This window comes from Ovis aries, chromosome 8 (assembly GCF_016772045.2).
Source record: "Ovis aries strain OAR_USU_Benz2616 breed Rambouillet chromosome 8, ARS-UI_Ramb_v3.0, whole genome shotgun sequence".
NCBI classification, from domain to species: domain Eukaryota; kingdom Metazoa; phylum Chordata; class Mammalia; order Artiodactyla; family Bovidae; genus Ovis; species Ovis aries.
Window position 1 is genome coordinate 56,492,699 of NC_056061.1, and position 26,166 is coordinate 56,518,864.

Sequence of the window (26,166 nt, forward strand, 5' to 3'; positions counted from 1 at the left end):
AGTCTACATGCAATACTGACATGGAATGCTTCTCTACTCCCATCTGTTGGGTTTTGAAATGTTTCATAATTCTTCACAGAGCACACAAATCACCTCATAAGCAATCAGATAAGTTTAGATGGCAAATAAGATAGAAAAATGTTTCACCTTTATGGTATATGGAAAATGGCAAATAAATGCTAATTTTTAGTTTTAATAAATGAAACAAACTTTAATCTTTGTCCATAGCCACATATCCTTTATCTCTAATCAACTAGTTCAACTACAGAAGAGGAACAACTGTGAGGGATCCAAAACATGGAGATTCAGCAAGAAAGTTAAGGAGTGTCAGGGCATGCCTCCCCGAAAGGACACCTCAAACACAGCCTTCTACCTCCTTCACAAACCGCTTTCATTTTTCATTTCCCTTGGCCTCATGAGTGAAATCCGACAACTTGTGAAGCTTTAGTGTGAACAGGTTTCTGTTAAAATGCTAATGTCTCCTAGAAGGCCATAGAAGCAATCATCCACACACTGGAGTCATTCACTCAGGCTGCTAATTCTCTCGTTACTTAGCTGAGAGATCTGCTAACATTTGGGGTTAGAAGAATTTTGATTCTGAATGGAGAGACAGTAGGCAGGTAGCATAGCACTTTTCTGTATTATAAACTACAAAACAGGACATCATCATGGAGCTAGCAACAAGAAAGTCTGGGTGGCAACAAGCACTAAGAAACAGAAAAACAAGATGGGGAAAAAAGGGACTTTAAATTTTGGCCTGAATTAGAAAAATGAGGTAGAAATTCTGTCCTTTTCCACCTGTTCTGAGATTTAGCACCCAGAACTCAGTTCAGAAACTTATATGTATACTTTTATAAATTGACTTGCAAGTCTAATTATTTGTACATTACTTCTGTGGCAAAACATACACTCCAGATAAATAATTTTCTGAAATATGACATACATATATAACCTGTTCATAAGCTGGAAACGTCCTTTATAATACTTCTCTGCACACATGCAATCACATATTCAGATGGTCAACTCAAAGCCCTCCTATCTTACTTCTGCCCTAAAATGCAGAATGTGTGACATGTGACATCTGCTTGGAATTCAGAATCTTTTCCAACAGAAACAATATTTTTACATGGTAAGTGGGTTTCCAGTCAATTATTCCCTATCTTCAACTCCCATCCCCACCCCTGTGAGGTCTGTAACATGTCCAAATGTAAATACTTAAGTCCATCATAACTTTTCCAGGAGAATTTGCAGTCAGTTTAACATTTCCTGGGAAATCTTAAGTAAAAACAACATGTGATTGATGAAATAATCTAACTGCCGGAGACTCAGGAATAAAATGTCTAAAATGTTAGTGGAAGAAAGGGCAGGTGGACTGGCGCATGTATGCATATCCAGCAAATCTACAGATCCAATCAGGCTTCCTGAAGGGGGAAGAACAGGGATAACTAAAGTAAGCAGTATCACTAGGAAGAAGGATATCTGGCCTGAAAGCCTGTGGACAGATGCATTCACCCTCCAGGGTGGATCAAGCTACAGGAGGCTAAAGACGCCTGCTGTTACAATACTCCTTACTCTGCATTGCATGCTCATAAAGATCTCTTAAGAAATAGAATCTGAAATCACCTCATGGCTTTCTTATTATGAAGGAAATAAATCTAAATGTTTATTTTTCCTAGCAGTTATCTCTCACAGTAAATTCATTTCCTGGCAAAAGGCAGTTTTCCTCTGCCCCCCATCTCAGGCACAGTGAATGAAGAGTTACAGTGTATCTTACTGCCGACTACACAGTGAAATTCTCCGAAGTCCATTCTTGTTGAAGGACGCCCCCCACACCCAACATTGTCACCAATGTCCAGAAATGTTTGATGAACAAAGCCACAGACTTTATATAATAAGTACCTAATGACCCAAACCAAGTGAATAAAAATTAAATCATACCTGCTGCTACTGCTAAGCCGCTTCAGACATGTCCGACTCTGTGCGACCCCACAGACGGCAGCCCACCAGGCTCCCCCATCCCTGGGATTCCCCAGGCAAGAACACTGGAGTGGGTTGCCATTTCCTTCTCCAATGCATGAAAGTGAAAAGTGAAAGTGAAGTCACTCAGTCGTGTCCGACTCTTAGCGACCCCATGGACTGCAGCCCACCAGGCTCCTCCCCGTCCATGGGATTTTCCAGGCCAGAGTACTGGAGTGGGGTGCCATTGCCTTCTCCTATCAATTGCCAAAAAAATAATGTATTTTAAGTGAAATAGCATTTCCATTCTTTTACCTTGACCCACCTCCGCTCTGCCCAATTGCAAACATACACACAATAAAATGGACTATCTAGACACCTGCGGGAAATAATGAGGCAAAAAAATGAAGACTAACAAAAAACACCTACACGAAAACCACAAACAGGATCAGAACCGATGCCACTAAAGCTACTACAACCAATTCAAAGTCTTTTTATAATGAGATACCCAGAAAACTTCCTGGCAACTTTGATATGTGCTATTCTAAGGGGAAGAGCTCACTTCACTTTATCCGGGTGATAAAACAGGCTCATTGTTCAGATTTTCCTAAGCAGAAAATGGACTTCTAATTAGAGACCGTACATTGAAATACACATGTAGCTCTGCTCCCTAAGGAAGCTATTCTAAAATGATGTGGTGTGTGCACACCGGGGCACACGCACATATTCTTCCCCTCGCCCCCGACAATGGAAAGGAGAAAGAGAATGGGATTGATGCCAACAAAATTTTGGAAAGTAGACTGGAAAAGGGTAAATGATAGTGTCCATGCATTTTTTTAATATATTTTATGTTTTCTTTGCAACCTCTCCTATGGGTGGAAGCCCACCCCTTAATATTTGGCAGAAGCGAAGAGATGAATCCATTTGAACACCAATGGTATTCGGGCTCTGCAAGATGAGAGAACTCTAGTGAAAGCCAATCCACAGAGAGCCCAGGCCAAAAATGAAGACGCTGGCCAGGCAAAGCATGTCTTGCCCTTAACAAAAGTTTAATTTTATTATGTTTTCTTGACATAGAAGGGAGTAAGCATTTAAGACTTTTCCTATAACCCCAAATTTCTGGTTGGCTTTTATTATTTAACCATTCTCAAGTGAAAAAATGTATTAGGCTAGGTATTGTTGAGATTTCCTAAATATTATTGTTGTTCAGTCACTAAGTCATGTCGGACTCTTCTGCAATCCCGTGGACGGTAGCCCACCAGGCTCCTCTGTCCAAGGGATTTCTCAGGCAATAATACTGGAGTGTGATGCCATTTCCTTCTGCAGGTGATCTTCCCAACGCAGGGACTGAACCCGCCACTCTGCATTGGCAGGCGGCTTCTCTACCACTGAGCCAGCAGGGAAGCCCTTCCTAAACAACGACGTTGTTGTGCAGTCGCTAAGTTGTGTCCAGCTCTTTGCAACCCCGAGGAGTACTGCACACCAGGTTTCCTGTCCTTCACTATCTTTCAGAGTTTGCTCAAACTCATGTCCACTGAATCAGGGATGCTATCCAACAGTCTCATTCTCTGTCACCCCCTTCTCTTCCTACCCTAAATACTGGGCTGGGCCAAAAAGTTCTGTTAACTTTTTGGCCAACCCAATACCTCATTCTTCAAAGAGTCTTTCTCCTCAATGTAAGATTTTCTTACCAACTCCAGCCCATAATAACTTGGCACTTCTGCACTTGTATTTATCTAAACCAAAAGCAGTACTTAAATCAACTATGTATGTATTTTTATTTCACATGAAAACTTTATCTCTGAAAGTAAAACCTATAAGCAATTTAAGAGGACAAGGAAAAAAAAATCAATATTGGGGGACAAAAATTACTTCTAAACTCGCAATATGTATTTAAATGAATACTACTCGAGACCAAATTCATAAACATTGTGGAAATATGACATCCTTGACTTTCTATTTTTCTTGAAAATTATATATCATCACTAATGGAGGTCCCTGGAGGAGGAAATGGCAACCAACTTCAGTATTCTTGCTGGGGGCATCCCACGGAGAGAGGAGCCTGGCAGGCTACAGTCCACAGCATCACAAATAGTCAGACAGGACTAAGCAACTGAGCACACACAATGGAGGTCAGTAACCAGTCAGTAAAATAACTCTTAACAAGTGAAAGCTTGAAGATCTTTTTGTCCAGCTTTTCCTATTACTCACTTTGAATAGGTAACTTAGCGGAAATCTGTGAAAACTATAACCTCTTAAAAAACAACAGTGACTTAAACTGTTAGATTATAAAAAGAGGCTGGTCAGAGAAGCACACTACATTTTTCTAAGTATTATTTTAAGAAACTGCCAAGTACCGTTTGCATTCAAACTTATTTCAAAAAGTGTTTAAGCAGCAAACTTCTGTAGGCTAGCAGATTCTCTGTAAACTATTTGCCTTGAAATGAATTTTGACATTTGATTCAGACAGGCTTTCTGTGCTATAGAAAAAACAGCTTATTAGAGCATTCCTATTTGACTCAGTTTAAATTGCTGCTGACAGAAATATGAAAAGAGATCAATGGATATAACAAGCAGATCCTGGTAAGACTTAGATTAAGTTTCCTTCCTATGTTAATAACTAGATGGTGCACAAACTCAGACAACTTCAAAACAGGTTTAAAGGCCAGAATCCACAAATATAACACACAGTTATGAAAAGTAGTTCAGCTGGTAGTTTTGAGGCTGTCTCTCCAGAGTTTAAAAAGAAAAAAAAAGAAAAATATTCTTAATCATAACTGTTCTAACAGAGTTTATGTAAAACTCTGCTACAGAATATAACAAATATAAAAATGGCAATCTGACAGATCATGTATAAGTACTTTAACCAGTTAGCCGCCCTGCCTGAAGAAACTGCTTTTCTGCCTGATTCAGTAGCTTTGCATAGGCCACATTTTATTATGTCCCATTGCCTTCACCCCCTTTAAGATCCAAATACCAGCATACTATATTGTGTGTGTGTGTGTGTGTGTGTGTGTGTGTGTGTTCACTCACTCAGTTCTGAATGTAGCCCACCTTTCCATGGAATCTTGCAGACAAGAATACTGGAGTGGGTTGCCATTTTCTGCCCCAGGGGATCTTCCCGACCCAGGGATTGAACCCATGTCTCCAGCTTGGCAGATGGATTCTTTACCACTGAGTCTACCTGGGAAGCCCAGCGTACTATATTGCAGTGCTGTAAATAGTGAAGATAAATTCTGCGCATGTTTCCCCTTAGTCACCGAGTCGTGATCCTGCTGTGGAAAGGATGGATGGAAAGAACAGCCTCAGCTCGAGCTTCTGTGAAATACATTAAATGCTCACGGGTAAAGGCCAGATTCTCAAATCTCCGTTACCCTATTCAAGCTCCTGCACTCAATCTCCATCGAAATCTTAGTGGGAGTGGGAATAGGAAGATAGGATTAAGGAGGGGAATATTTGGCAAAATTTCCTAATGGCTGAGAAATAAAACTCTGTCAGAAACATCTTTAATTTGCTCAGGAAAACACTGGAAAAGAGATTGGAAATAAGAGTAATGAAAACAGAGGGAATCTGAACAGAATAGGTTTAACAAAAGATACTTTGTTTTTTTGTTGAATGAGAAATAAAATTACCCCTCATTTGATGAACTCTGCAAAGGAGTTAACATTTTTTAAAACCTACTTACCTGAGGGAGCGAGAAAATGTATCTGAACAGATTTTAAAGTACAAAACTTATTCTGAAAATGATTTCCCCCACCATTTCAAATGTTATTCAACCTTCAAATAACTGTCATTCCAAATTAGGAAAAACAAAAAAATTTCAAAGATCTGTTGCCCGGTCTATTATCACCCTTAGGTGAAGGGACGAACTTATTAAGTAGTAAATTACCTGTGAGTCAGCTTGCGTGGCAGCATGTGTGAGAAAGGAGGCAGAAGTGGATGCTGCCCTCAAAATTACATCAGGCAGTTTGCTCATCGTGAGCGGTGAACTTCAAGTGTCAAGTTTAATGCTTTCAAAAACCACTGACACAAGGGCAAAAAAGGCAATCCCCTGATTTTGAAACCACAAGTGGGGAAGACAAAGGAGAGAGCATGTGGTTGAATTCCTGACTACTGAGAAATTAAAACCATAACATTTTTTTTCAGTTTACTCAACAGGAAAGAGGAGCATTAGAGAAAGAGAGGCAGGGAGTAAGGTGTTAACTTTACTCTCCTCTTCAAGCCCAGGCTATACCCAGCCAGCCAGCCAGCCATCTGACCTACAGCAGTTCAGACGCACATGAAAGACTCTGGGAGTCTGCTTTCCCTCTAGGGCCAAGACCACTCCTTAGCCACCTCGGCATCGCTCTCACGCCCAGTCAGTTCATAGCCTTTATAGAAATTTGATAAATCATTTTCATTTATTTAAGCCCATGAAGTGTTTCTCCAAGAAGTTAGCCTACTGTTTCTAAGCACTTAAAAAGCAGTGCAGCTGTGGATAGAAGAATATGAGAGGATGGAGGATTATACATACATACAACAGTGATCTTTCTTTTCTAACTGGAGAGGATGGAGAGAAGAACTGGGAACAAGCAAAAACAATCATTTAGCTTAGATAAGAAGGATAAAAACTTTAAACAGTACAGGAAAGCAGAGAGAAACCAAAAATGAACGTTTTATGAGTAGTGCTAGAGGTGAAGTCCTGTGTTAATGCCCTATGGAGAGAGAAAAGAAAGTTCTTTTTCTCAAGGAATTAACAATACAGGTAAAGAAACAACACAGCGATGAAAAGAAATCAAAAAGTAACATAAAGAGTTTAACTGATGTTCAACACAACAATACAAGAGACTCTTTCACAAGGCAGCACATGATTAATTGCCCAATTATTGGTGCAAACAAGTTCAGAGGAAGAAAAAACATCCAGAAAGCTGGATTTAAGCTAGACATTAAAAGACAGGGAAGAAGCGTGTGGATGGGGAAGTCAAAATGGCAGAGATGATCTGGGTCAGAAACCAGAAGAAAGGGCAGACAATTCAGCGCCTGATTAGAAGATCAATTTGGCTCGAAGAGGAAAGCACAGAAAATCCTGTAGTAACAGATCTAAAGACAGTCTGAGGGCCTAACGGTGTCCTGAAGCCCAGCTAATGAGCCTGCTCTGCTCCTGTGAACCCCTTGTGTCCTTCAAGCTGGACCAAAGCATTAAATTACTCTCATAGCATGGAAGCCTGTTCCCATTTACTAAATAAAAATTACTAGATAGAATCATTGCCTTAAATTCCTTTTTTGAGCTAAAGGGATAAATGAATAGCTAGCCAGAGACATTCCATCTGGACCTATGTCACTGGAATTTCAAATTGCATACACTATATGCCAACTAAATTGTTCACGGTTCTATTTAAGTCATATTTAAATCCAATACTATTTTACAGGAGTTTAGAGAGGGATACAACTTCCAATCTTCTCCAAGGATACAGACAGTTAAAACTGTTTAACTAGTAAACCAAATAAGGGTCAATTATAGAAATCTGAAAGAACAGCCTTGAAGGATGTCAGCAGACATAAACAATCAAGTAAATAAATAAAACACTCAAAAGCAATGATATCAAATTGCATTTCTGAGGCCAGTACTCTACATAGGAAAGGCAAGAAGACCTTGACACCATTCTACTGCCTGATAAATAGTTTTTATCAACAGAACACTGACGAAGAGCGCCTACATTCTGATAGCTTTATTCACAGCACTGAGAAAAAATGGCATTGACATTCCTATGTGGGCAAGAACAATGCCCTCAATTCTCAGACAAAATCAACACGTGGGAACGAATTTCAGATGCCAGAGGAAAATGTGAGCAACTCGAACTCAGAATGCATATTCACTCATGCTTCCCAAGTATTACAGGACCTTTCACATTTATTTTCAGACTTCACACACACACACACACACACAGACTTATCAGCTATAGTAAAGACAGTTCAATCCTAGAAATAGAGGAAACAAATATTTTCATTCTTAATCTGCAATCTTAGAATAGAAGAAAAAAGAGGAAGTGACTTCTCCAAGACATCCAAAGAGCCAAAAGGAAAGTAAACACCGATCTCCTGATTCTATACCCACAGCTCCAACTACATCTTATTGTATTTTTCCTTAGAGGAAAGAGCCCTGCTGTTTTAACACATCAAGCATGTAAATGACTTCAGTGGCAATATCACAAGAGTCCTTCTATAGGGGTGTCTCTGGAACCAGAATGCAGAGTATAGGAGATACCCCAAAATTCTTACAATTTAAATTCTGATAACAAAGGAGTTTCTCACATAGCATTATATTTCTCAGTGAGATAAAAACAGACATATCAGAGGACAGAAATTATAAATTTTCTTCATGAAAAAATCATAATCTTCAATAAAAAGATTTTTTTTCAAAAAGTATTTCAGATAGTTTATCATCAAGATGGTAAACTAGTATAAAATGTAAATTGTAATTTTTACTAACTTTAATTTAAAAAATACTTCACACAAAAATTTGGAACAAATGCACAGACTCAGCCTTGCGTCAAAATTAACGCATGGCTTAGGCTGCAGAAATAACATTAATTGAAGTCAAGCCATTTCCATAGTGTTTTATACTTAAGTAAAATCATTCTCCAAAAACGCACCATTATCCAATAGTTATGCTCCAAATATTGCGTGTGAAGCATTTTTTTTTTCACTTAGTATTAACACACACTCTCTTTCTTCAAAAGAGCACAGACTTCAAAGATAACAGTGTTTGAAAATGATGCTGCCACGGCTCTCTGGGTAGTCTTCACTTTCCTGAGGTTCGAGAATACATTTAGATGGCCCACAGGAAGAAGAATACAGAAGCAGTGAGCCAAGAAAGGAGTGGGCAGGGAGGATTAAAAACCATGCATATGTGGAAAGAAAGAAACTGAAGTTGCTCAGTTGTGCCCGACTCTTTGCAACCCCATGGACCGTAGCTTACCAGGCTCCTCTGCCCATGGGATTTTCCAGGCAAGAATACTGGAGTGGGTTACCATTTCCTTCTTCAGGGGATCTTCCCAACCCAGAGATCAAACCTGGGTCTCCCGCATTGCAGGCAGACTAACCATCTGAGCCACCAGGGAAGTCCTGGATATGTGGAGATCTCTCTATTTTAAGCAAATAATCTGAAGCAGATATGATATTAAGACACCAAACAAAAATATCCCCAAGAACTATGTTTCTTGATTTTAAAAAATTATTCAGTTAATACAGTAACACTGACATTAAATGATATAACAGTGCTGCTTTCGTTAACCAAAGGTACTGACAGATACAAAAACAGGAAACTGTCTAACTTTCCCAATGCTCTAATCACGTTGATTAAACTATATCTATAAAGACTACTGGTATATATCATAACCAATGCAGTGGATAAAAAAGTCTCCCTTAAATTATTACAGTCATATTCTAAAATCAAGTAGCATTCTTAATTTTGCTAGGTCTTATATACTAACAACTGTAAACCTCTGGTCCATTTCTTCTCAGCCCCTTTTCACTCTACTGGTCAGTTTAAATCCTCTTATCCTGACATTTGTGGCCTTGTAGAACCTCATCCTCCTCTACAAGGTCCTTATAAGTTAGGCTGTTTCAACTCAAGACTTCCTGAACAGGCCATGCTTTCCTCTACTGCTGTAGGTGCCCTAAGTGAGGACATTAAGGCCATCTTCAGTGGGTGTGCTATAATCAAAAATTCTAGTTGAAAATTAGATACATGTACATCCAGAAAGGAAAAAAAAAAAGCAAGCAATAACTATAGGCATCTAAAAAGCCATGAAAGACATAATTATCATCTTTAACGACAGTAAACAAGTGGAAACAAATCTAATCTCCCCGGCCAAATAAAGTAAAAGTATTTATTTCCCACAATGTGTTCATTTCCTTAAGTACTTTCGAGTTCATTAATCGTTGCAGTTTCCCACAACATACTTCCCCCCCAAGCAGTCCTCAGACACCAATTTCCGGTACAGAGCTACAGAACGAGAGATAAGCAGCATCAGCACATCACCCCATCCGTCTGAGGTCAGTGCTGGAACCCGGGAACAAGAGCATGCTCAAGCCACGTGACAGCTGCCTTCAGGCTCTGCTCCTGCAGAGGAAGTGACAGCAGTGTGATTCAGGATCAGACACATTCTAAGGATCCTAAGAACTCGCAAGAACCAAGATAGGAAAGAGAACTGGATAAAACAGAAATTAATCAAAAGAGGGAATACCACTTATAATATTGGCATGGTTCCAACAACTACTGTGACGCTGATGAACTACACAGCCTCTGGTCACATACAAAGTTGCTGCCTAGGATTCCAGTGAACTGTCGGTACATAAAATCTGCTGGGGGGGGGGGTCACATCACTGAAGTCTATTCAAATTCCATTTCCTTTGTACTTGACAGGAAAAAAAAGGTTACTCAACATTAATATGCTGTAAGCTTTTTCAGATTTATCTATTGTCCTCAAAAGCTCATTCTTATGATGGTATATTTACTAATCAGTTATTAGCTGAAAAGACAATCTGTAAATTAATACAGTCATTGAAATAAAGACTCCTCTACTTCTCTAATCAATTAAGCTGACCCATAATGGGATGAGAAAATATTAGAAACTGAATGACAATTAAAAGTACAGTATTTTAAAACTTGTGCACCCAGCAAGAGATACCTGAAGGGAATATTAGAGCCCTGAAAACTTAACATTTTTTTTTTTTTTCAAATACTCAATTCAAGAAATTGGGCGTGAAAAAACAGAATAATTCCAAAGGAAAAAACAAAGAATAAAATTTACAAAACAGAAAAGAAACAAACAAAACCAAGCTGTTTCTTTGAAAGAAAAGATTTAAATAGTTAACTCTATATCAAAAATAATCAAGAAAATGCAAATAACACAAGAAATTAGAAAGAAAATCAAAAATACAAGAACACTATGAACAACTTCATAGGTTTGCAAGTTACATGAAATGGGCACTTTCCACTAAAAATATGAATTACTACAACTGATTAAACCAGAAATAGACTACTGGAAAATCAAATCAATGATTTAATAAAACAAAAAAACCTCCCAACTCCATTTTCCCCAGAAAAAGGTCACCAGCGCAAGACAGTTTTAAAGGCAAGTTCTACCAGATTTCCAAAGAACGGTTAAATCCCTAATTTATCAAAACTTCTTTTAGAGAATATTAAAGGAAAGCAACTCTAAAAGCTAGTACATAATCCAGATAACAAAATCTGATGAAGACAATTTGATAAAAGAAAGTTAAAAATAATATATGCAAAAAACATAGGTTAAAAGTACAAAATCAATGTCAAACGATCACAAGTATCTATATTAGGAATTCAAAGATAGTGTCACATTAGAAAACATTAATATAAATTACATTAACAGATTAAAAAAACGTGATCCTCTCAGTTGATGCAGAAAATACATTAGAAAAGATTCACTACCTAGTCATGTCTTTGACCATCTATCTATTCATGAAACTTTCTAGTTTAATCTTAGAAACTAAGAAAAGAATATCCTGAATCTGAAAAAGAATGTCTTTTTTTTTTTTTTAATCCTAGAGCAATCCTAGAAAACTACACTTACAAAAAGATGCTCAGGCTCTTGAGTAAATTGTAGGGTTATTTCCATGTTTTCAATTATGTACCAAGCTCTTCCTGTGATGGGCTCAGGCTTGCCCACCCACCTATTAACCACAGGACTTGCTTGGCCAATGAGATATAAGTAGTATATCTTATATCTATATATATTAAGATACACTACTTCCAGGCAGAAGATTCAAGGACCACAGTGTGGTTCCACTGTGTTTTCTTTTCCCTCTATTGTGAGAGCATTGTTTCCCATGTAGAGGATACACATTTAGTCTTGATTCAAAATTCAAGAAGACAGGGAGCAGAGCCCACACCCAACCCATCAAGGGCATGTAATGTGAGCAAGAGTAAACCATTGTCATCATACATTCAGAAGATCTGGAGGCTATTATTGTAGTATAACCTAGCAAAAGTTGACAGTAATCAAGCAAGTGCTAATAAAATTTTGAGATATTTCATATCATTATGATAGGTTGAAATTAATCTAATAACAAAAAGTGAAGATGACAATGTGGAAAAATCAAACAGCGGTTGCTGATTAGAATTTAAATTGGCACAACCCCTTTGCCAAATCTAGGAAAACTGAAGAAGTAAAACTACATCTTAATCAATTCTACTCCTAGGTGTTCTACCTGAATAAACTCTTGCACAAATAAATAAGGAAACATAGAAAATAATGTTCACCAAAGCACTGATTGCTAAAAATATATAAAAGAAATAGTTCCCCAGTGGGAATGGATAAACTGGGTTAGTCTTTCAAAAGAACACAATGTAGCAGTTGAAAAGAATAAAGTAGATTTACACATGATAAGACGACAAATGCATAGTAACAAAGAGATGGGACACTTCAGCAGCATCTTTAGTGTTTTATTTATTTTTACAATATCTAAAACACATGGCTAAATGATGAATCTGGTGAATATACAACTATTATTACTATATTTTTGTATTTTTAAATATGTCATGACTTTTTAAAAAGACAGAGAACAAAAATAGATTTAAACCATAAAGCACACTGATCAATCACAAGGTTTGGTGATATAAAGCACTTCAGAGACGACAGGGGCCTTCTAGACTATCTAAGTAACATTATATTCTAAAGATGAAGTCAATTTCTGGGGCTCAGTTCGACACACAGAGATGGAGTAAACGATTCAAGGTCACAAAACAAGTTATCAACAAGTTCATTCTTAAAAGCTAGACTTCCTAACTTCTAGGATAGGTAGGAAAAACGAGGGACATGTGATCAAACAGTGCAACTGAGTCAAGTTCAGAACACCATTCTTTTGTTTTCTGTTGTCCCTACGCCTACTCTTGAGACATACCATATTATTCTCTGTGTGAGTTCTAAGATTTTTAATCATCTGTTGCCATTCCTTTTCTCAAAACAACTAAAATATGAGAACAACTGTAGCTAAATGAGTAAAATAAGTTCTACCTAACTAAGACAAAGGTAAGTAAGGACTATGAAGCACTGATCTTAAGAGTTCAGTGGTCAGGTTCAAAACTTTCACAGTCAAGGTCTGGAATCCTGATTCAATCACTAGTTAGCTATTAAATTTGGGTAAGTTACTTAACCTCTTTGAAGTCTTGTATTCCTGATGTGAAGAGCTGACTCATTTGAAAAGAACCTGATGCTGGGAAAGACTGAGGGCAGGAAGAGAAGAGAACGATAGAGGATCAGATACTTGGATGATATCACCGACTCAGTGGGCATGAGTTTAAGTAAACTCCAGGAGTTGGTGATGGACAGGGAGGCCTGGTGGGCTGCAGTCCATGGGGTCACAAAGAGTCAGACACAACTGAGCAACTGAACTGAATGGAAGATAGGGAATATCCATAATAATACCTATCTCATATAGAGTCTTGTCAGCATTACATGAGAAAACCCATTTAAAGCTCTTGACATAATTCTTCAACAAACATTAGCTGTTAGTATATGCCATAGTATGCCCTGGTAGATCAGCTGGTAAAGAATAGGCCTGCAATGCAGGCAACCCCAGTTAGACTCCTGAGTTGGGAAGATCCCTTGGAGAAGAGAATGGCTATCCACTCCAGTGTTCTTGGGTTTCCCTGGTGGCTCAGATGGTAAAGAATTCACCTACAATGAGGGAGACCTGAATTTGATCCCTGGGTTCGGGAAGATCCCTGGAGGAGACATGGCAACCTACTCCAGTACTCTTACCTGGAGAATCCCCATGGACAGAGGAGCCTGGCGGGCTACAGTCCCTGGGGTCACAAAGAGTTGGACATGACAGAGCAACTAAGCATAACACAGCAAAGTACACATCATGTAAATAAAGTAATTTAGCTATGAAAAGTAACAAACTTTGGATTATCATAAAATTATAGGCATTAAATGCTTTTTAAAAATTACATTGACTTTGGTCAGCATCAGTGCTAATCAACTATATGTTTTGCAAATCAAGAGTGTCTTTTAATTAAATGAGTTAGATTTTAAATCAATACCTGTCTCGGGATGAAAACACTTGAGGTTAAACTGCTGAAATTTCATTACCCTGAAATTTCAACCTACTGCAATGTTTCTCAAGTCAAACACTTATGGCCACAGGTAATTTCAAGCTATATAATGCCCTTTCAGAATGGACAACCAGCCAATACACATGATCAATACAGCCTGACAGAACATCGGTCCTGCTTATCTTAAAGGGTCAAGAACTACTGTTTCTAATAGAAATGATGACCCTCTCCTGTGTTTTCTTTGTTTCTGGGTTTTTTTTTTTTTCCCTTTTTAATGTTAAATTTTGACAAACTAGTTCATAGGAACACAAAACTCTATTCGCAGTGCCAGGCCACAAATGAAGGCAGAGGATACTTTTGCTGTCATTCCACACATCAAGACAGCTCTCCACCCAGCACCCTGGCTCACCTCCAGGTCGCAGCTGTACTCAGAGCCATCCAGGAGGGTCACTTTACACTGGACAGTTTTGGTCTTCTTGGGGGCTTTCAGAGAGGCCTTCTCTGCTTTTAGCTCATTGGTCTGCACTTCCTTTGTCTCCCTTTTTGCTGCTTCATCCAAAAATTCTGCTTCCTGTATTTCCTTCACCTTCTCTTCTTCTCTCTCCTTACTTACTTCTTCAACAAGCTGCTGAGGGGGAAAAAAAAAAAATTAAGTCCATAGTAAAGGTGACCAATTTATAGAAGATGACACACACTAAAAAGAAAGATCTTTAGTAGGAACTGTGATTTATGGTAAACACTGTGAGCTTAAGATTTTAAAAGACTTTGAAACTTTCTCAGAAAGGGTATTTCCCACATCTCTCCCCCAATCCACTGCCAATTTTCTTATTTTGCCACTTTGGCAAAATCAGCATTAAATGAGTAAAAGAAACTATGTCCCAGCAATGATGTTTAAATATCATGTTAAATAATAAAACTCCTATTATAATTACATAACCATGGCAAAACTTAGGCTTCAACAGGCAACCAAAATGCATACACATACAAATCTACTTCTTCCTACCCCTTAAACACTGAAATAAATCAAAGATACAAAAGCATGTATTATTTAAGAAGCGAGATGATCCTTGCCTGAGAGTACTTGTCTAACCCTAAAATGAATAAATATGACTTTTTTATGATCTGCATATACAGGGGATTTTTCTTTTTTTTGCTTTATATTGAAAGCTTTAAAAGGAATAACAGGAGAATGTTGTGGTAGACCCTCCAAGATCCATATTCCAGATACAGTAAGCTAAAGCAGTATCTGAATACAAGAAATCTGGAAATGGTTCAAAACAAATCCTTTCTGTTAAACCTGGTTATGCCATCAAAGCCTTCACTTCCAGACAATCACTTCTCAAAATACTGTGTCTCCCGACTGCTCACCAGAGGTTTCTCTTCCTTGACGTCAACCTTAATCTCCTGTTGTTTTCTCTGAGCTGTTTCTTCAGCATCACCCTTGGCCTGCCTTTCTTCTTCAGGAAGAGATTCCTCCTTGTCTAAAACCTGTTCTTCCACAACAAGTTGGGTAGGCTCTTTTTTATCTCCTCCATCTTTGGCCACTACTAAGGTATAGGACTTTTGTTTCTTAAGCCAAGGGGGTATGAATCGAGAAATCCCCCGGCTCTCAGATGGATCTTTCTCTTTCTTCTGGCGGCGTGGGCTACTTTGGCTTTCAGCTGGAGGAGATGACTGGGAACCTTTTTCCTCCTCTGGATCAGATGTCTGATTCTGCTGATTTTCTGCTACTTCTTTCGGTTTCTCCTTGGTTGCGTCTGCTCCTAACTGGTCAGACTCTTTCTTCACTTCAGATGCGGAGCCCACTTCAGTAGTCATGGTCACAGCTTATTCTAAAAACAAAACAAAACCACCGAGAGTTATTTTATAAACTCTCCCCATTTTAGTTTGGAGGCAAGGGGCAGGGTCAAGAAGGGTGGGGAGGGGAATGGCAAAAAGATGACAAAGGAGAACACACATTTTTTAAAAAAGGTTCAGAGGCATACGAGAAAATGGAGACTGCTATCCTTAATGTTTAGAAATCTCTATCAGAATCGAAGAACCAAAACTACCATCACAATAGAATTAACTGTGGTTAATTCTACAGTACAGAGAAAACTTCAAATCATCAAGAGTTCTAGAAAAAGTAGTTACTGTTCAATTTCATCTAGGTATGAGAAACTAATCTACTCCCCAAATTTTTAGGGAAAATTACTTTTCTCTATACTTAGTTTTCCTCATTCACAATAGTAAAGCTACTGACATTAAGCTACAATATTAAGCTACTGATAATGCTAGGAAATCCTGAGACATATTTCATTGCAATTTCACAAATTAAAACCAATATCCAAAGAAATGTTAGGTATAATGAAAACAAATTTTAAGTACTGGGTACCTAATTGTGAGAAAATTAAGATGACCACAAATATCTTTTTTGTTCCAATATTAAACCCCATAATTCACCATCACTATTCCAATGTAAGTTAGTCTTTAAGAAAGGCACTAAAACTATAATCTAAACTCCAAAACTCCATACCACCCAACCTCAGACACAATTTTCTTAGTATATGTGATTATAGAAAAATATCTAGGGGTCCCAATTTAAACCAAATGAAGACATCATAGGAGTGAAGGAAATGCATCTAATATTCAATCCTATCATAACTAATGAAAACAAAAATTAAAAACTGAAATTAAATCTAAAAGTAACACGTTGTCTAAAATTTACATAAAGAAAGAGGGACTTTCAAAGTATCATAGCAGCACTGATATTAAAAAAAAAAAAAGCAACAGGCAGGCACATGAAAAGATGCTCAACATCATTAATCAAAGAAGTGCAAACTAAAACCACAATATACCTGTCAGAATGGCTATCCTCAAAAAGAACACAAATAATGAATGTTGGCATGGATACTGAGATAAAGGAACTCTCAAACACTGATGGAATGGAAATTGGTGCAACCACTGTGGAAAACAGTAGAGAGGTTTCTCAAAACTCTGAAAGAACTACTGTGTGATCCAGCAATGTCACTTCTGGGTATATATCAGAAACACACACACACACACACACACACACACACACACACACACTAATTTGAAAAGATATACACACCCCAACGTTCATAGCAGCATTATTTACAATTACCAAGTCATGGAAGCAAACTCCATACCCATCAATAGAAGGATGGATAAAGATGCAGTGTATATAGCCCATAGAATACTCAGTCACAAAAAAGAATGAAGTTTTTCCATTTGCATCTGGAGGGTACTAAGCTAAATGAAATAAGTCAGACAGAGAAAGATAAATAATGTACGATATCACTCACATGCAGAATCTAAAAAATACATGGGTGAATATAACAAAATAGAAACAGAATCACAGATACAGAGAACAAATTAGTGGTTACCAGTGGTGAGTGTGAAGGGGGAACGGGCAGAATAGGGGTAAGGGATTAAGAAGTACAAACTGCAGAGCACAAAATAAATAAGCTACAAAGATACATTATACAACACAGGGAATATAGCCAGTATTTTATAATAACTGTTAATGGAGTATAAACTTTAAAAATAGTGAATCACTATGTTGTACACCTATAACTTATGTAATACTGTACATCAACTATACTTCAATAAAAACATTTTTTAAATAAAACAATTAGGCAGGGACAGCAGACACAGCACACTCTCCTTGCTTGCCAATGATGACAGCACTCAAAGGCCTGGCACCCTAACCAATGGAAAATTTCACAGCTATCTTCAAAAGTGGTACAAACTTGAAAAGTTCAAAAACAAAGTACAGTGGATTTTTATTTTTTTAAGATTTATTGAAGTATAATTCACATACCATAAAATTCACCCTTTTAAACTACACAGTTAATGATTCTAAGTATATTCAAAACATTGTACAATCATCGCCACTCTCTAATCCTAGAACATTTTCATCATCCCAAAAAGAAGCCCTGTGTCATTAATAGTTACTCTCCAACCTCCTCTTCCTGCAGCCCATGGAGATCACTAAACTACTTTCACTTTGTACAGATTTGCCTATTTGACATTTCAAATAAATGGAATCATACACTATGTTGCATTTTCACTTAGCATAAGGTTTTAAGGTTCATCCATGTTGTAGTAAGTACCAGTACTATACTTGTTTTTTTAATTATTCACCTCTATTGCAAATTATATATCTGAGGAGTCCAATATCCAAAATAAACAAAGAACTCTTTTTTTATATGCAAAATATTTGTATACAAAATATACAAACAGGAAAAGGAGTACGTCAAGGCTGCATATTGTCACCCTGCTTATTTAACTGATATGCAGAGTACATCATAAGAAATGCTGGACTGGAAGAAGCACAAGCTGGAATCAAGATTGCCAGGAGAAATATCAATAACCTTAGATACGCAGATGACACCACCTGTATGGCAGAAAGTGAAGAGGAACTAAAGAGCCTCTTGATGAAAGTGAAAGAGAGTGAAAAAGTTGGCTTAAAGCTCAACATTCAGAAAACGAAGATCATGACATCCGGTCCCATCATTTCATGGCAAATGGATGGGGAAACAGTGCAAACAGTGTTAGACTTTATTTTTCTGGGCTCCAAAATCACTGCAGATCATGACTGCAGCCATGAAATTAAAAGACGCATACTCCTTGGAAGGAAAGGTATGACCAATCTAGACAGCATATTAAAAAGCAGAGACATTACTTTGCCAACAAAGGTCTGTCTAGTCAAGGCTATGGTTTTTCCAGTGGTCATGTATGGATGTGAGAGTTGGACTATAAAGAAAGCTGAGCGCCGAAGAATTGATGCTTTTGAACTGTGGTGTCGGAGAAGACTCTTGAGAGTCCCTTAGACTGCAAGGAGATCCAACTAGTCCATGCTAAGGGAGATCAGTCCTGAGTGTTCACTGGAAGGACTGATGTTGAAGCTGAAACTCCAATACTTTGGCCACCTGATGCAAAGAGCTGACTCATTTGAAAAGACCCCGATGCTGGAAAAGATTGAGGGCAGGAGGAGAAGGGGACAACAGAGGATAAGATGGTTGGATGGCATCATCGATTCAATGGACATGGGTTTGGGTGGACTCCAGGAGTTGGCGATGGACAGGGAGGCCTGGCATGCTACGGTTCATGGGGTCACAAAGAGTCGGACACAACTGAGCAACTGAACTAAATTGAACAAAGAACTCTTACAACTCAACAGTAGAGAACAAAAAGAATTATTTTTTAATGGGCAAAGGCTTTGAGTAGAATTCCTCCAAAGAAAAAATGACCAATAAGTACTTGAAATGATTCTGAACATTATTAGTCATTAGAGAAAAGCAAATCAAAACCACTATGAAATACCACTTTACATCCACTAGTACGGCTATAATCAAAGACAATAACACATACTGGTAAGGTTGTTGGAAAATTGGAACCCTCAACATTGCTGGAAAGAATGTAAAATGGTACAGCCACTTGGAAATCAGTTTGGCAATTCCTCAAAAAAGTAAACATGAAGTTACTGTATGACTCAGCGATCCTACTCCTGGGTATACACACAAAGGAAAAGAAAATATATGTTTACCCCAAAACTTGTAAATGAACTTTTCTAACAGCATAATTCATAACCATCAAAAAAATGGAAACAACCCAAATGCCCACCAACTACCAGATGGATAAACAAAATGTGGTGCATCTATACAACAGAATTGAAGCAGTTTTGAAAAGGAATGAAGTACTGATACATGCTTCCATGTGAACCTTGAAATCATCATGCTAAGTGAAAGAAGCCAGATTGTAAAAAAGCCATTTGTATATAATTTCCAGAATAGACAAATACTCGAGACGAGGAGTAAACTAGTGGTTGCAAAGGGCTAAAAGGAGTGGAGAATGGGGAGCAACTGTTAATAGGCACAGGGTTTCTTTTTGGGGTAATGAAAATATTTTGGAATTCGACGTGATAGTTGAACAACCTTGTGAATATACTCAAAACCACTGAACTGTAAACTTTAAAGGGGTGATATCTCAATTTAAAAATAACTTTTAAATTGTCATATACTTCTAATAGGTAGGCATAAAAACATTCACTTAGTCAGCCTATATTTCATGGGCATAGGGCTTCCCTGGTGGCTCAATGGTAAAGAATCCACCTGCTATGCAGGAGAACATCTACAATGCAGGAGATGCAAGTTCAGTCCCTGGGAGGGGAAGATGCCCTGCAGAAGGAAATGGCAACCAACTCCAGTATTCTTGCCTGGAAAATCCCATGGGCAGAGGAGCCTGGCGGGCTACAGCCCACAGTGTTGCAAGAGTCAGACACAATATAGCGACTACGCCACCAACCACCACCACAATGTGCCAAGTACTAAGCACATGAATGAAGACTACCTTCAAGGACAGTGGGTAAGTCAAAAGCATGCTGCTCAAAGAGCACAGGATGAACACTTAACCAGGATTAGGAAGAGAGAGTTATCAGACTAATCTTTCTGCAAAAGTCAACATTTGAGTTGCTTTAAAATAATGGGTCAAAATGGGAAACGTGCCAGACACAGGCAAGTGTGTAGAAATATGAGAATACTCCTCCCACAGGAAACTTAAAAGTACTGAACAATAACACACTGTACAAGCGAAGTGGGGGCTTGTGAGTGGAAGGAGGAAGGCGAATTGGTGATGATGAAGTAGGAGAAACAGGCTGAAGCCAGAACACAAAAGGTTTTGCGTGTCATGCTAAGAAAGGTCTGGAGGCTGATTTAAAAGCAATGAGAAGTCATATAAGAGTTTCAAGTAGAGGAGTAAAGTAATCAAATTCATATTTGGATGAAATGAGAGAAAAGAATGAGATGAGAGGATGAAATACAGGATGAGAGAAAAGAATGAAATAGAAGGGTATCTAGGAGGCTGATACTATAATCTAAGCATGAGAAGATAATAGTCTACACTATGGCAGAAGCAATTGGGTATAGGATAAGAAATGAATCTGATGGTCAAGACAAAGATGGAACATGACGTGTCATCTATCTGAAACCAGCAAGTCAATGAGAAGAAAGAGTCCAGGAAAAGTTCTAGGTCATGAGAGACTGAGATGCTGTTAGAACCATTCATGGAAATAGGGAACACAAGGAAAAGAAGGTCTGGTCGACACAGACTTGATTTTTCGCTTATTGTGACTAAGAAGTCTGTGGAGGTGTTCAGCTGGCCACTTGACACACAAGTCTTACAGGGAGACCACATACACACTAGAGATACAGATTTGGAAGCTGTCATCACATGAGAGATAACTGAGAGCACAAGTAACAGTGACATCACCGAGGGAAAAGGTATAGTTTGAGCTTCGAGGGCTCTGAAGAGAACCCTCTAACCACCGATATTTAAGGGACAGGTAGAGGCACAAAGGTGAGAAGAAACACACGGTAAAACAAGATTAGAGCACAGTAATGTCCTTGAGGGCAATGCTACAGAAGAGGGAATAGTTAGGTAACTATATTAAATATATGTCCATCCTGGATGAGCCACCCCCCCAAAATAAATAAATAAATAAATAAACATATGTCCAATCTTACACCTTGTTTTTACATGCACGAAGTTCAAAATCATGTCTTCCAGTAAGACTCTTATGAGTACTTGAACTAGCTCCATATTGCACAGAAAATCTTTTTTCCTTCTTTAAGGTACCATTTTCCAGGTACCAATTAAGTGGAAAATACTATTTACACTGATCATGAAATGAGCAAAGCTGACTTTTGGCAATATTCTCTCATTACATTTGAAGAGACAAATCAATGCCCTGGTAAAAATTAAAACAAAAATGCCTCATACTTTTCTAAGCCAACCAAGATAATTGGCACTTCTCGAACTACTTTAGCTGTGAGAAACAATCTGGAGACTGATCAACGAAAGCTGATTTGGGTCAAAATATTTCAGAGGCAATGAAATATAAAACTGAAGTTTCCACTATTACATTAAAAGTGTTCAGTTCAGTTCAGTTACTCTGTTGTGTCCGACTCTTTGCAACCCCATGGACCGCAGTACGCCAGGCTTCCCTGTCCAACACCAACTCCCAAGCCTTGCTCAAACTCATGTCTATCAAGTCAGTGATGCCATCCAACCATCTCACCCTCTGTCGTCCCCTTCTCCTCCTGCCCTCAATCTTTCCCAGCATCAGGGTCTTTCCCAATGAGTCAGTTCTTTGCATCAGGTGGCCAAAGTATTGGAGTTTCAGCTTCAGCATCAGTCCTTCCAATGAATATTCAGGACTGATTTCCTTTAGGATGGACTGGTTGGACCTCCTTGCAGTCCAAGGGACTCTCAAGAGTCTTCTCCAACACCACAGTTCAAAAACATCAACTCTTTGGCACTCAGCTTTCTTTATATTTTCTTTATATTTAAAAGTATTAATATTTGCATTTTAATCATAAAATCTATCACTGCTTACCGGGTCAGACATCACATATATGATTTCTGCTTCTCACAACATCCCACAGGGTAGGTATTAGCCCCACTGTACAGTAATAAGTGGAAAAGTGACTTGTTAAGTTACTTGCTAAGTGACTTGTCTAAGGCCAATGAATGGAGGACCACACAGCTGTGTACACCTATATTTTGTTATGCAGTCACACCTCCATTGTATATCAAAGATTGAATCAACCAGAGCCAATGCCTTAGTCCTCAAAAGAAGATTCACATCAGTCTATCAAAACGACTACAGAATAACATGAATCTATTCTGTGATTTGCTATAATTAGCCCAGCGTACATGTTTGTGTGCTGTGTTGAGTCTGTCTCTTTGCAGCCCCATGGAATATAGCCCACCAGGCTCCTCTGTCAGTAGGATTTTCCAGGCAAGAACTCTGGAGTGGATTGCCATCTCTTTCTCCAGGAGATCTTCCCAATCAAGGAACTGAACCTGCATCCTGTGTGTCGGTAGGCAGATTCAGGTTCTTTACCGCTACACCACATGGGAAGCCCTCCCCTCCAGCAAATAAGAAATGTACAGAGGCATTCTCACCACAAAGAAAACCATATCTGAAGGCTACCACCTGGCCATGCAGCCACCATTGAGCTGATGGATCAAAACCAAAGACAAGGTGCTACCACAGATACAAAGAGCACAGATAAGCCACACTGCAACACTAAGCCTCACAGAGCAGTCCTCTTCAAGCACAATGTACTCGCTAGACTTGTTTCAAGAATTTCAAAGCCGAGCAGTGTTGCCCATCAAAGGGAAATTACAACACAAATTACAATGGAAATGGCTAATTGGATTGTAAATATTCAACAATAAGGGTGGATATAATTTATGTAAATAAGTACCTTCTTAAAATAGTTTCAAGAGATCGTGTTTAGATCAAACCTAAACACTACCTTCTTTGTTGATAAAACAGTTTCTTGAACAAATTACCACCATCAAGAAAACATGATTATAGCACATCCATTCACCATAATTATCATGCCTGTACCACTCAGAGTTCCAAATGTGCATAAGTCTTTAAATACCACTGCCCACGAAAATGGAAACTCCTCCACTAAAATGAAAGCCCCCTGAGGGTTGAATCTTGGGATCTTTCTTTTATTTCACTGCTATGTTCCCAGCATCTAGACTGGCACAGAAGGGACATCAGATAAATATTTACTGAATGAGTGTTGTCTTCATTTTATCTTATCAACAAGGAAACAGGCTCAGCAAGACTAAGCTGAGCCTGAGACTCTGCCTGAGATTACAAAGCCAGGTGGGCAAAGCCAAAACCAGAAAGCACTCAAACTCAAGCAATGCTCATTCCACTAAGCTTTAATTACACATACCTAAAATCCATCATTAATATAGTTACATAACATACTAAGTAAAGACCACCCTACTTATCAGCAACCAAAGAGAACACTGCTGTGAACAGTCAGCCCATTAGACAGGCATGAGCTTTTGACACAATTACCATGTTGGCAAGCTCCATCTGGGTTGATAAAAGCATTCATTATTGTAATAGCTCCATGAGAAAAAGCACACATCATTTAACATAGAACCAAGCAGAAAACTATCATCAACAGAGGAGCAGCACAGGTTTGGTAAAGAGCTGTGTTACATGAAACTGATGTTTAAAAGAGGAGGCAGGCTCCAAGGTGTTGTCACTACCACTAGCCTAAACTATCTGCCCTGTAATATTATGCTAACACCATTAGCAAAACACCAGCCCATAAACAGAGGACAACAGTAAGCAAAGCCAAGCAAGAAGATACACAATCAGAACACTCCTACAAAGAACTTCAAGCAGAACTTCATGTTCATTATTGGGTCCAGATGTTTCCTTAAAACCAGCGCTACTCTAAGAGCCCTCACTGTTAATAAAATCCCTGTCCAGGAGGAAGAGGGCAGGCGCTGCTGCCCACTGAGCAGCTCCCATCCTCGGCTGAGATCACAATCAACAGGAGGTCTTTGATTTCTAGCGTTATCCCATTCGCTAGGGAATTCGAGATTTACAGAATGGGGAACATCCATTTCTAAACTTAAAAATGGGGGTACAGGTATGGAAAGAGGTTTTCCTTTGAGACAGAAACAAAACTGTGCAAGAAAGACAATTAAACTTTAAAAATATTGGCAACGTGTACACAGTTCCAATTTGGTCACTTTCCAGTGTGACAAATCTTGTTTTTAATCCATCATTGTGCCTGGGCAGAGGATATGGGGAGCCGCTTTCTGATACACACAATCACTTTCTTATGTTCTTCTCCCCAAACGGCCTGGATCCCAAGGAAAGGTCTTTTAGTACACCTACTACCTTCCTTTAATGCACGGAATGTGAGAAAAACAAAACAGCAACCTCCAAAAATGAATGACTAAGCAGTTACCTAACTCTGCTTAGGAAGTAATAAGAGCGATGCTTCTCAAACAATTGTCAACATTTTTTTTAAGGGGAGGAGGGAAGATGAGGAGGAAGAAAGGGAGGAAAGAAGAAAAATATCTGGAGAGGGAGAAGGAATAACAAAAACAGGCAGGCTGAGGGCTGACTGAAAGTAATTCCTCTCCTTTGTAGGTTTATTTTTCTTCAGTGTCAAAAGGTCTAGAAAATACTATATCCCATATCCAAATACATACAACTATATTTCAAAGGGACTATTTGTTAAATTATCTATGCAGTGAGGGTAAACAACAGTTATTTTTTAAATAATTCAATGCTGCCCACCCTAGTTACCTTAATAACACATTACATCGTTTGTTTGGTTTCTTTTAAAGGGATAAAGGGCCTATAAGAGCGACAGAACTATTCCTATAAAGATATAAGTAAACATCTGGTTTAAATTAAACCCACATATACAAAAGATATGAACTGTAGCCCTTTGCTAACTCAAGTCTAGGCAGGATCGGATTACATTCAGAGCATGAATTTCCTCCAGCCTTTCCACTACTTTTTAACAGAACTCAAATTTTGTTCAGCTTTTCTCTCTTTTCCACATGCATGCCAGTAAAGGGTGGCTCCAGGTCAGGCCACAGGGTAATGGCATTCTGGTGTAGGGTAATCATGGTAGTTCCCCATCCCCTTGCCAGGAAAACATGTAAAAGTCTGTTGGTGGGCTCCTGGGGAAGGACGCTTCTTTCTAGAAAGAGCCACAAGAGGAGAAGGCCCCTCTCCTGCCTCTAAACATTGTGTATGTGATTCCCAGAAATGCTGTTACCATCTTGAATAATCCATGAGGGAGAAAGGCCTGGAGACAAACTGACGTATAGCAGAAGGCACTGCAAAAGTTACAGAGAAGAGGACCAGCCTACTGTGCATGCTACCAGAGACCAGGCCCTGTATTCGAGCTTCCCATTACGTGAGATAACATACTGCCCCCTATGGTTTAAACAATTAAAGCATTGGAGTCACTATTAGTCTCTGCATATTCTGAGGCAAGAGAAACTAAGCCCTAAGAAACTAGGAATACATATAGTACCAGCTCAGACAATTAATACTCCCCACTGGGTTTTAGAGCCCTCCTGCCTAAAAGCCATGGTTGTCCAAATGTTCCACTTTTTCCACACGTTCAATTTTTTAAAACCTAGTATTAGAGTTAATGGTCTTCCCTGGTAGCTCAGCTGGTAAAGAATCTGCCTGCAATGCAGGAGACCCCAGTTCGATTCCTAGGTCAGGAAGATCCCCTGGAGAAGGGATAGGCTACCCACTCCAGTATTCTTGG

At 38.7% G+C, this 26,166-nt stretch overlaps 1 protein-coding gene across 50 annotated transcripts in view; it reads right to left on the reverse strand.

The window, feature by feature from the left end:
- Positions 1 to 26,166, reverse strand: part of EPB41L2 (erythrocyte membrane protein band 4.1 like 2) — a 211,637-nt gene that overhangs the window by 90,802 nt on the left and 94,669 nt on the right. For 27 of the 50 annotated variants that reach the window (XM_027972468.2, XM_042253474.1, XM_060419639.1 and 24 more), the window contains exons 2-3: positions 15,404 to 15,867; positions 14,445 to 14,660 (exon numbers count right to left, since the gene is read on the reverse strand). In XM_027972468.2, the coding sequence (XP_027828269.1) occupies positions 14,445 to 14,660; positions 15,404 to 15,853 (666 nt within the window). In that variant the 5' untranslated portion in view covers positions 15,854 to 15,867. Of the gene's footprint in view, positions 1 to 14,444; positions 14,664 to 15,403; positions 15,868 to 26,166 lie in introns of all 50 variants that reach the window. The other 23 variants (XM_027972467.2, XM_027972466.2, XM_027972465.2 and 20 more) reach the window with 1 other exon arrangement.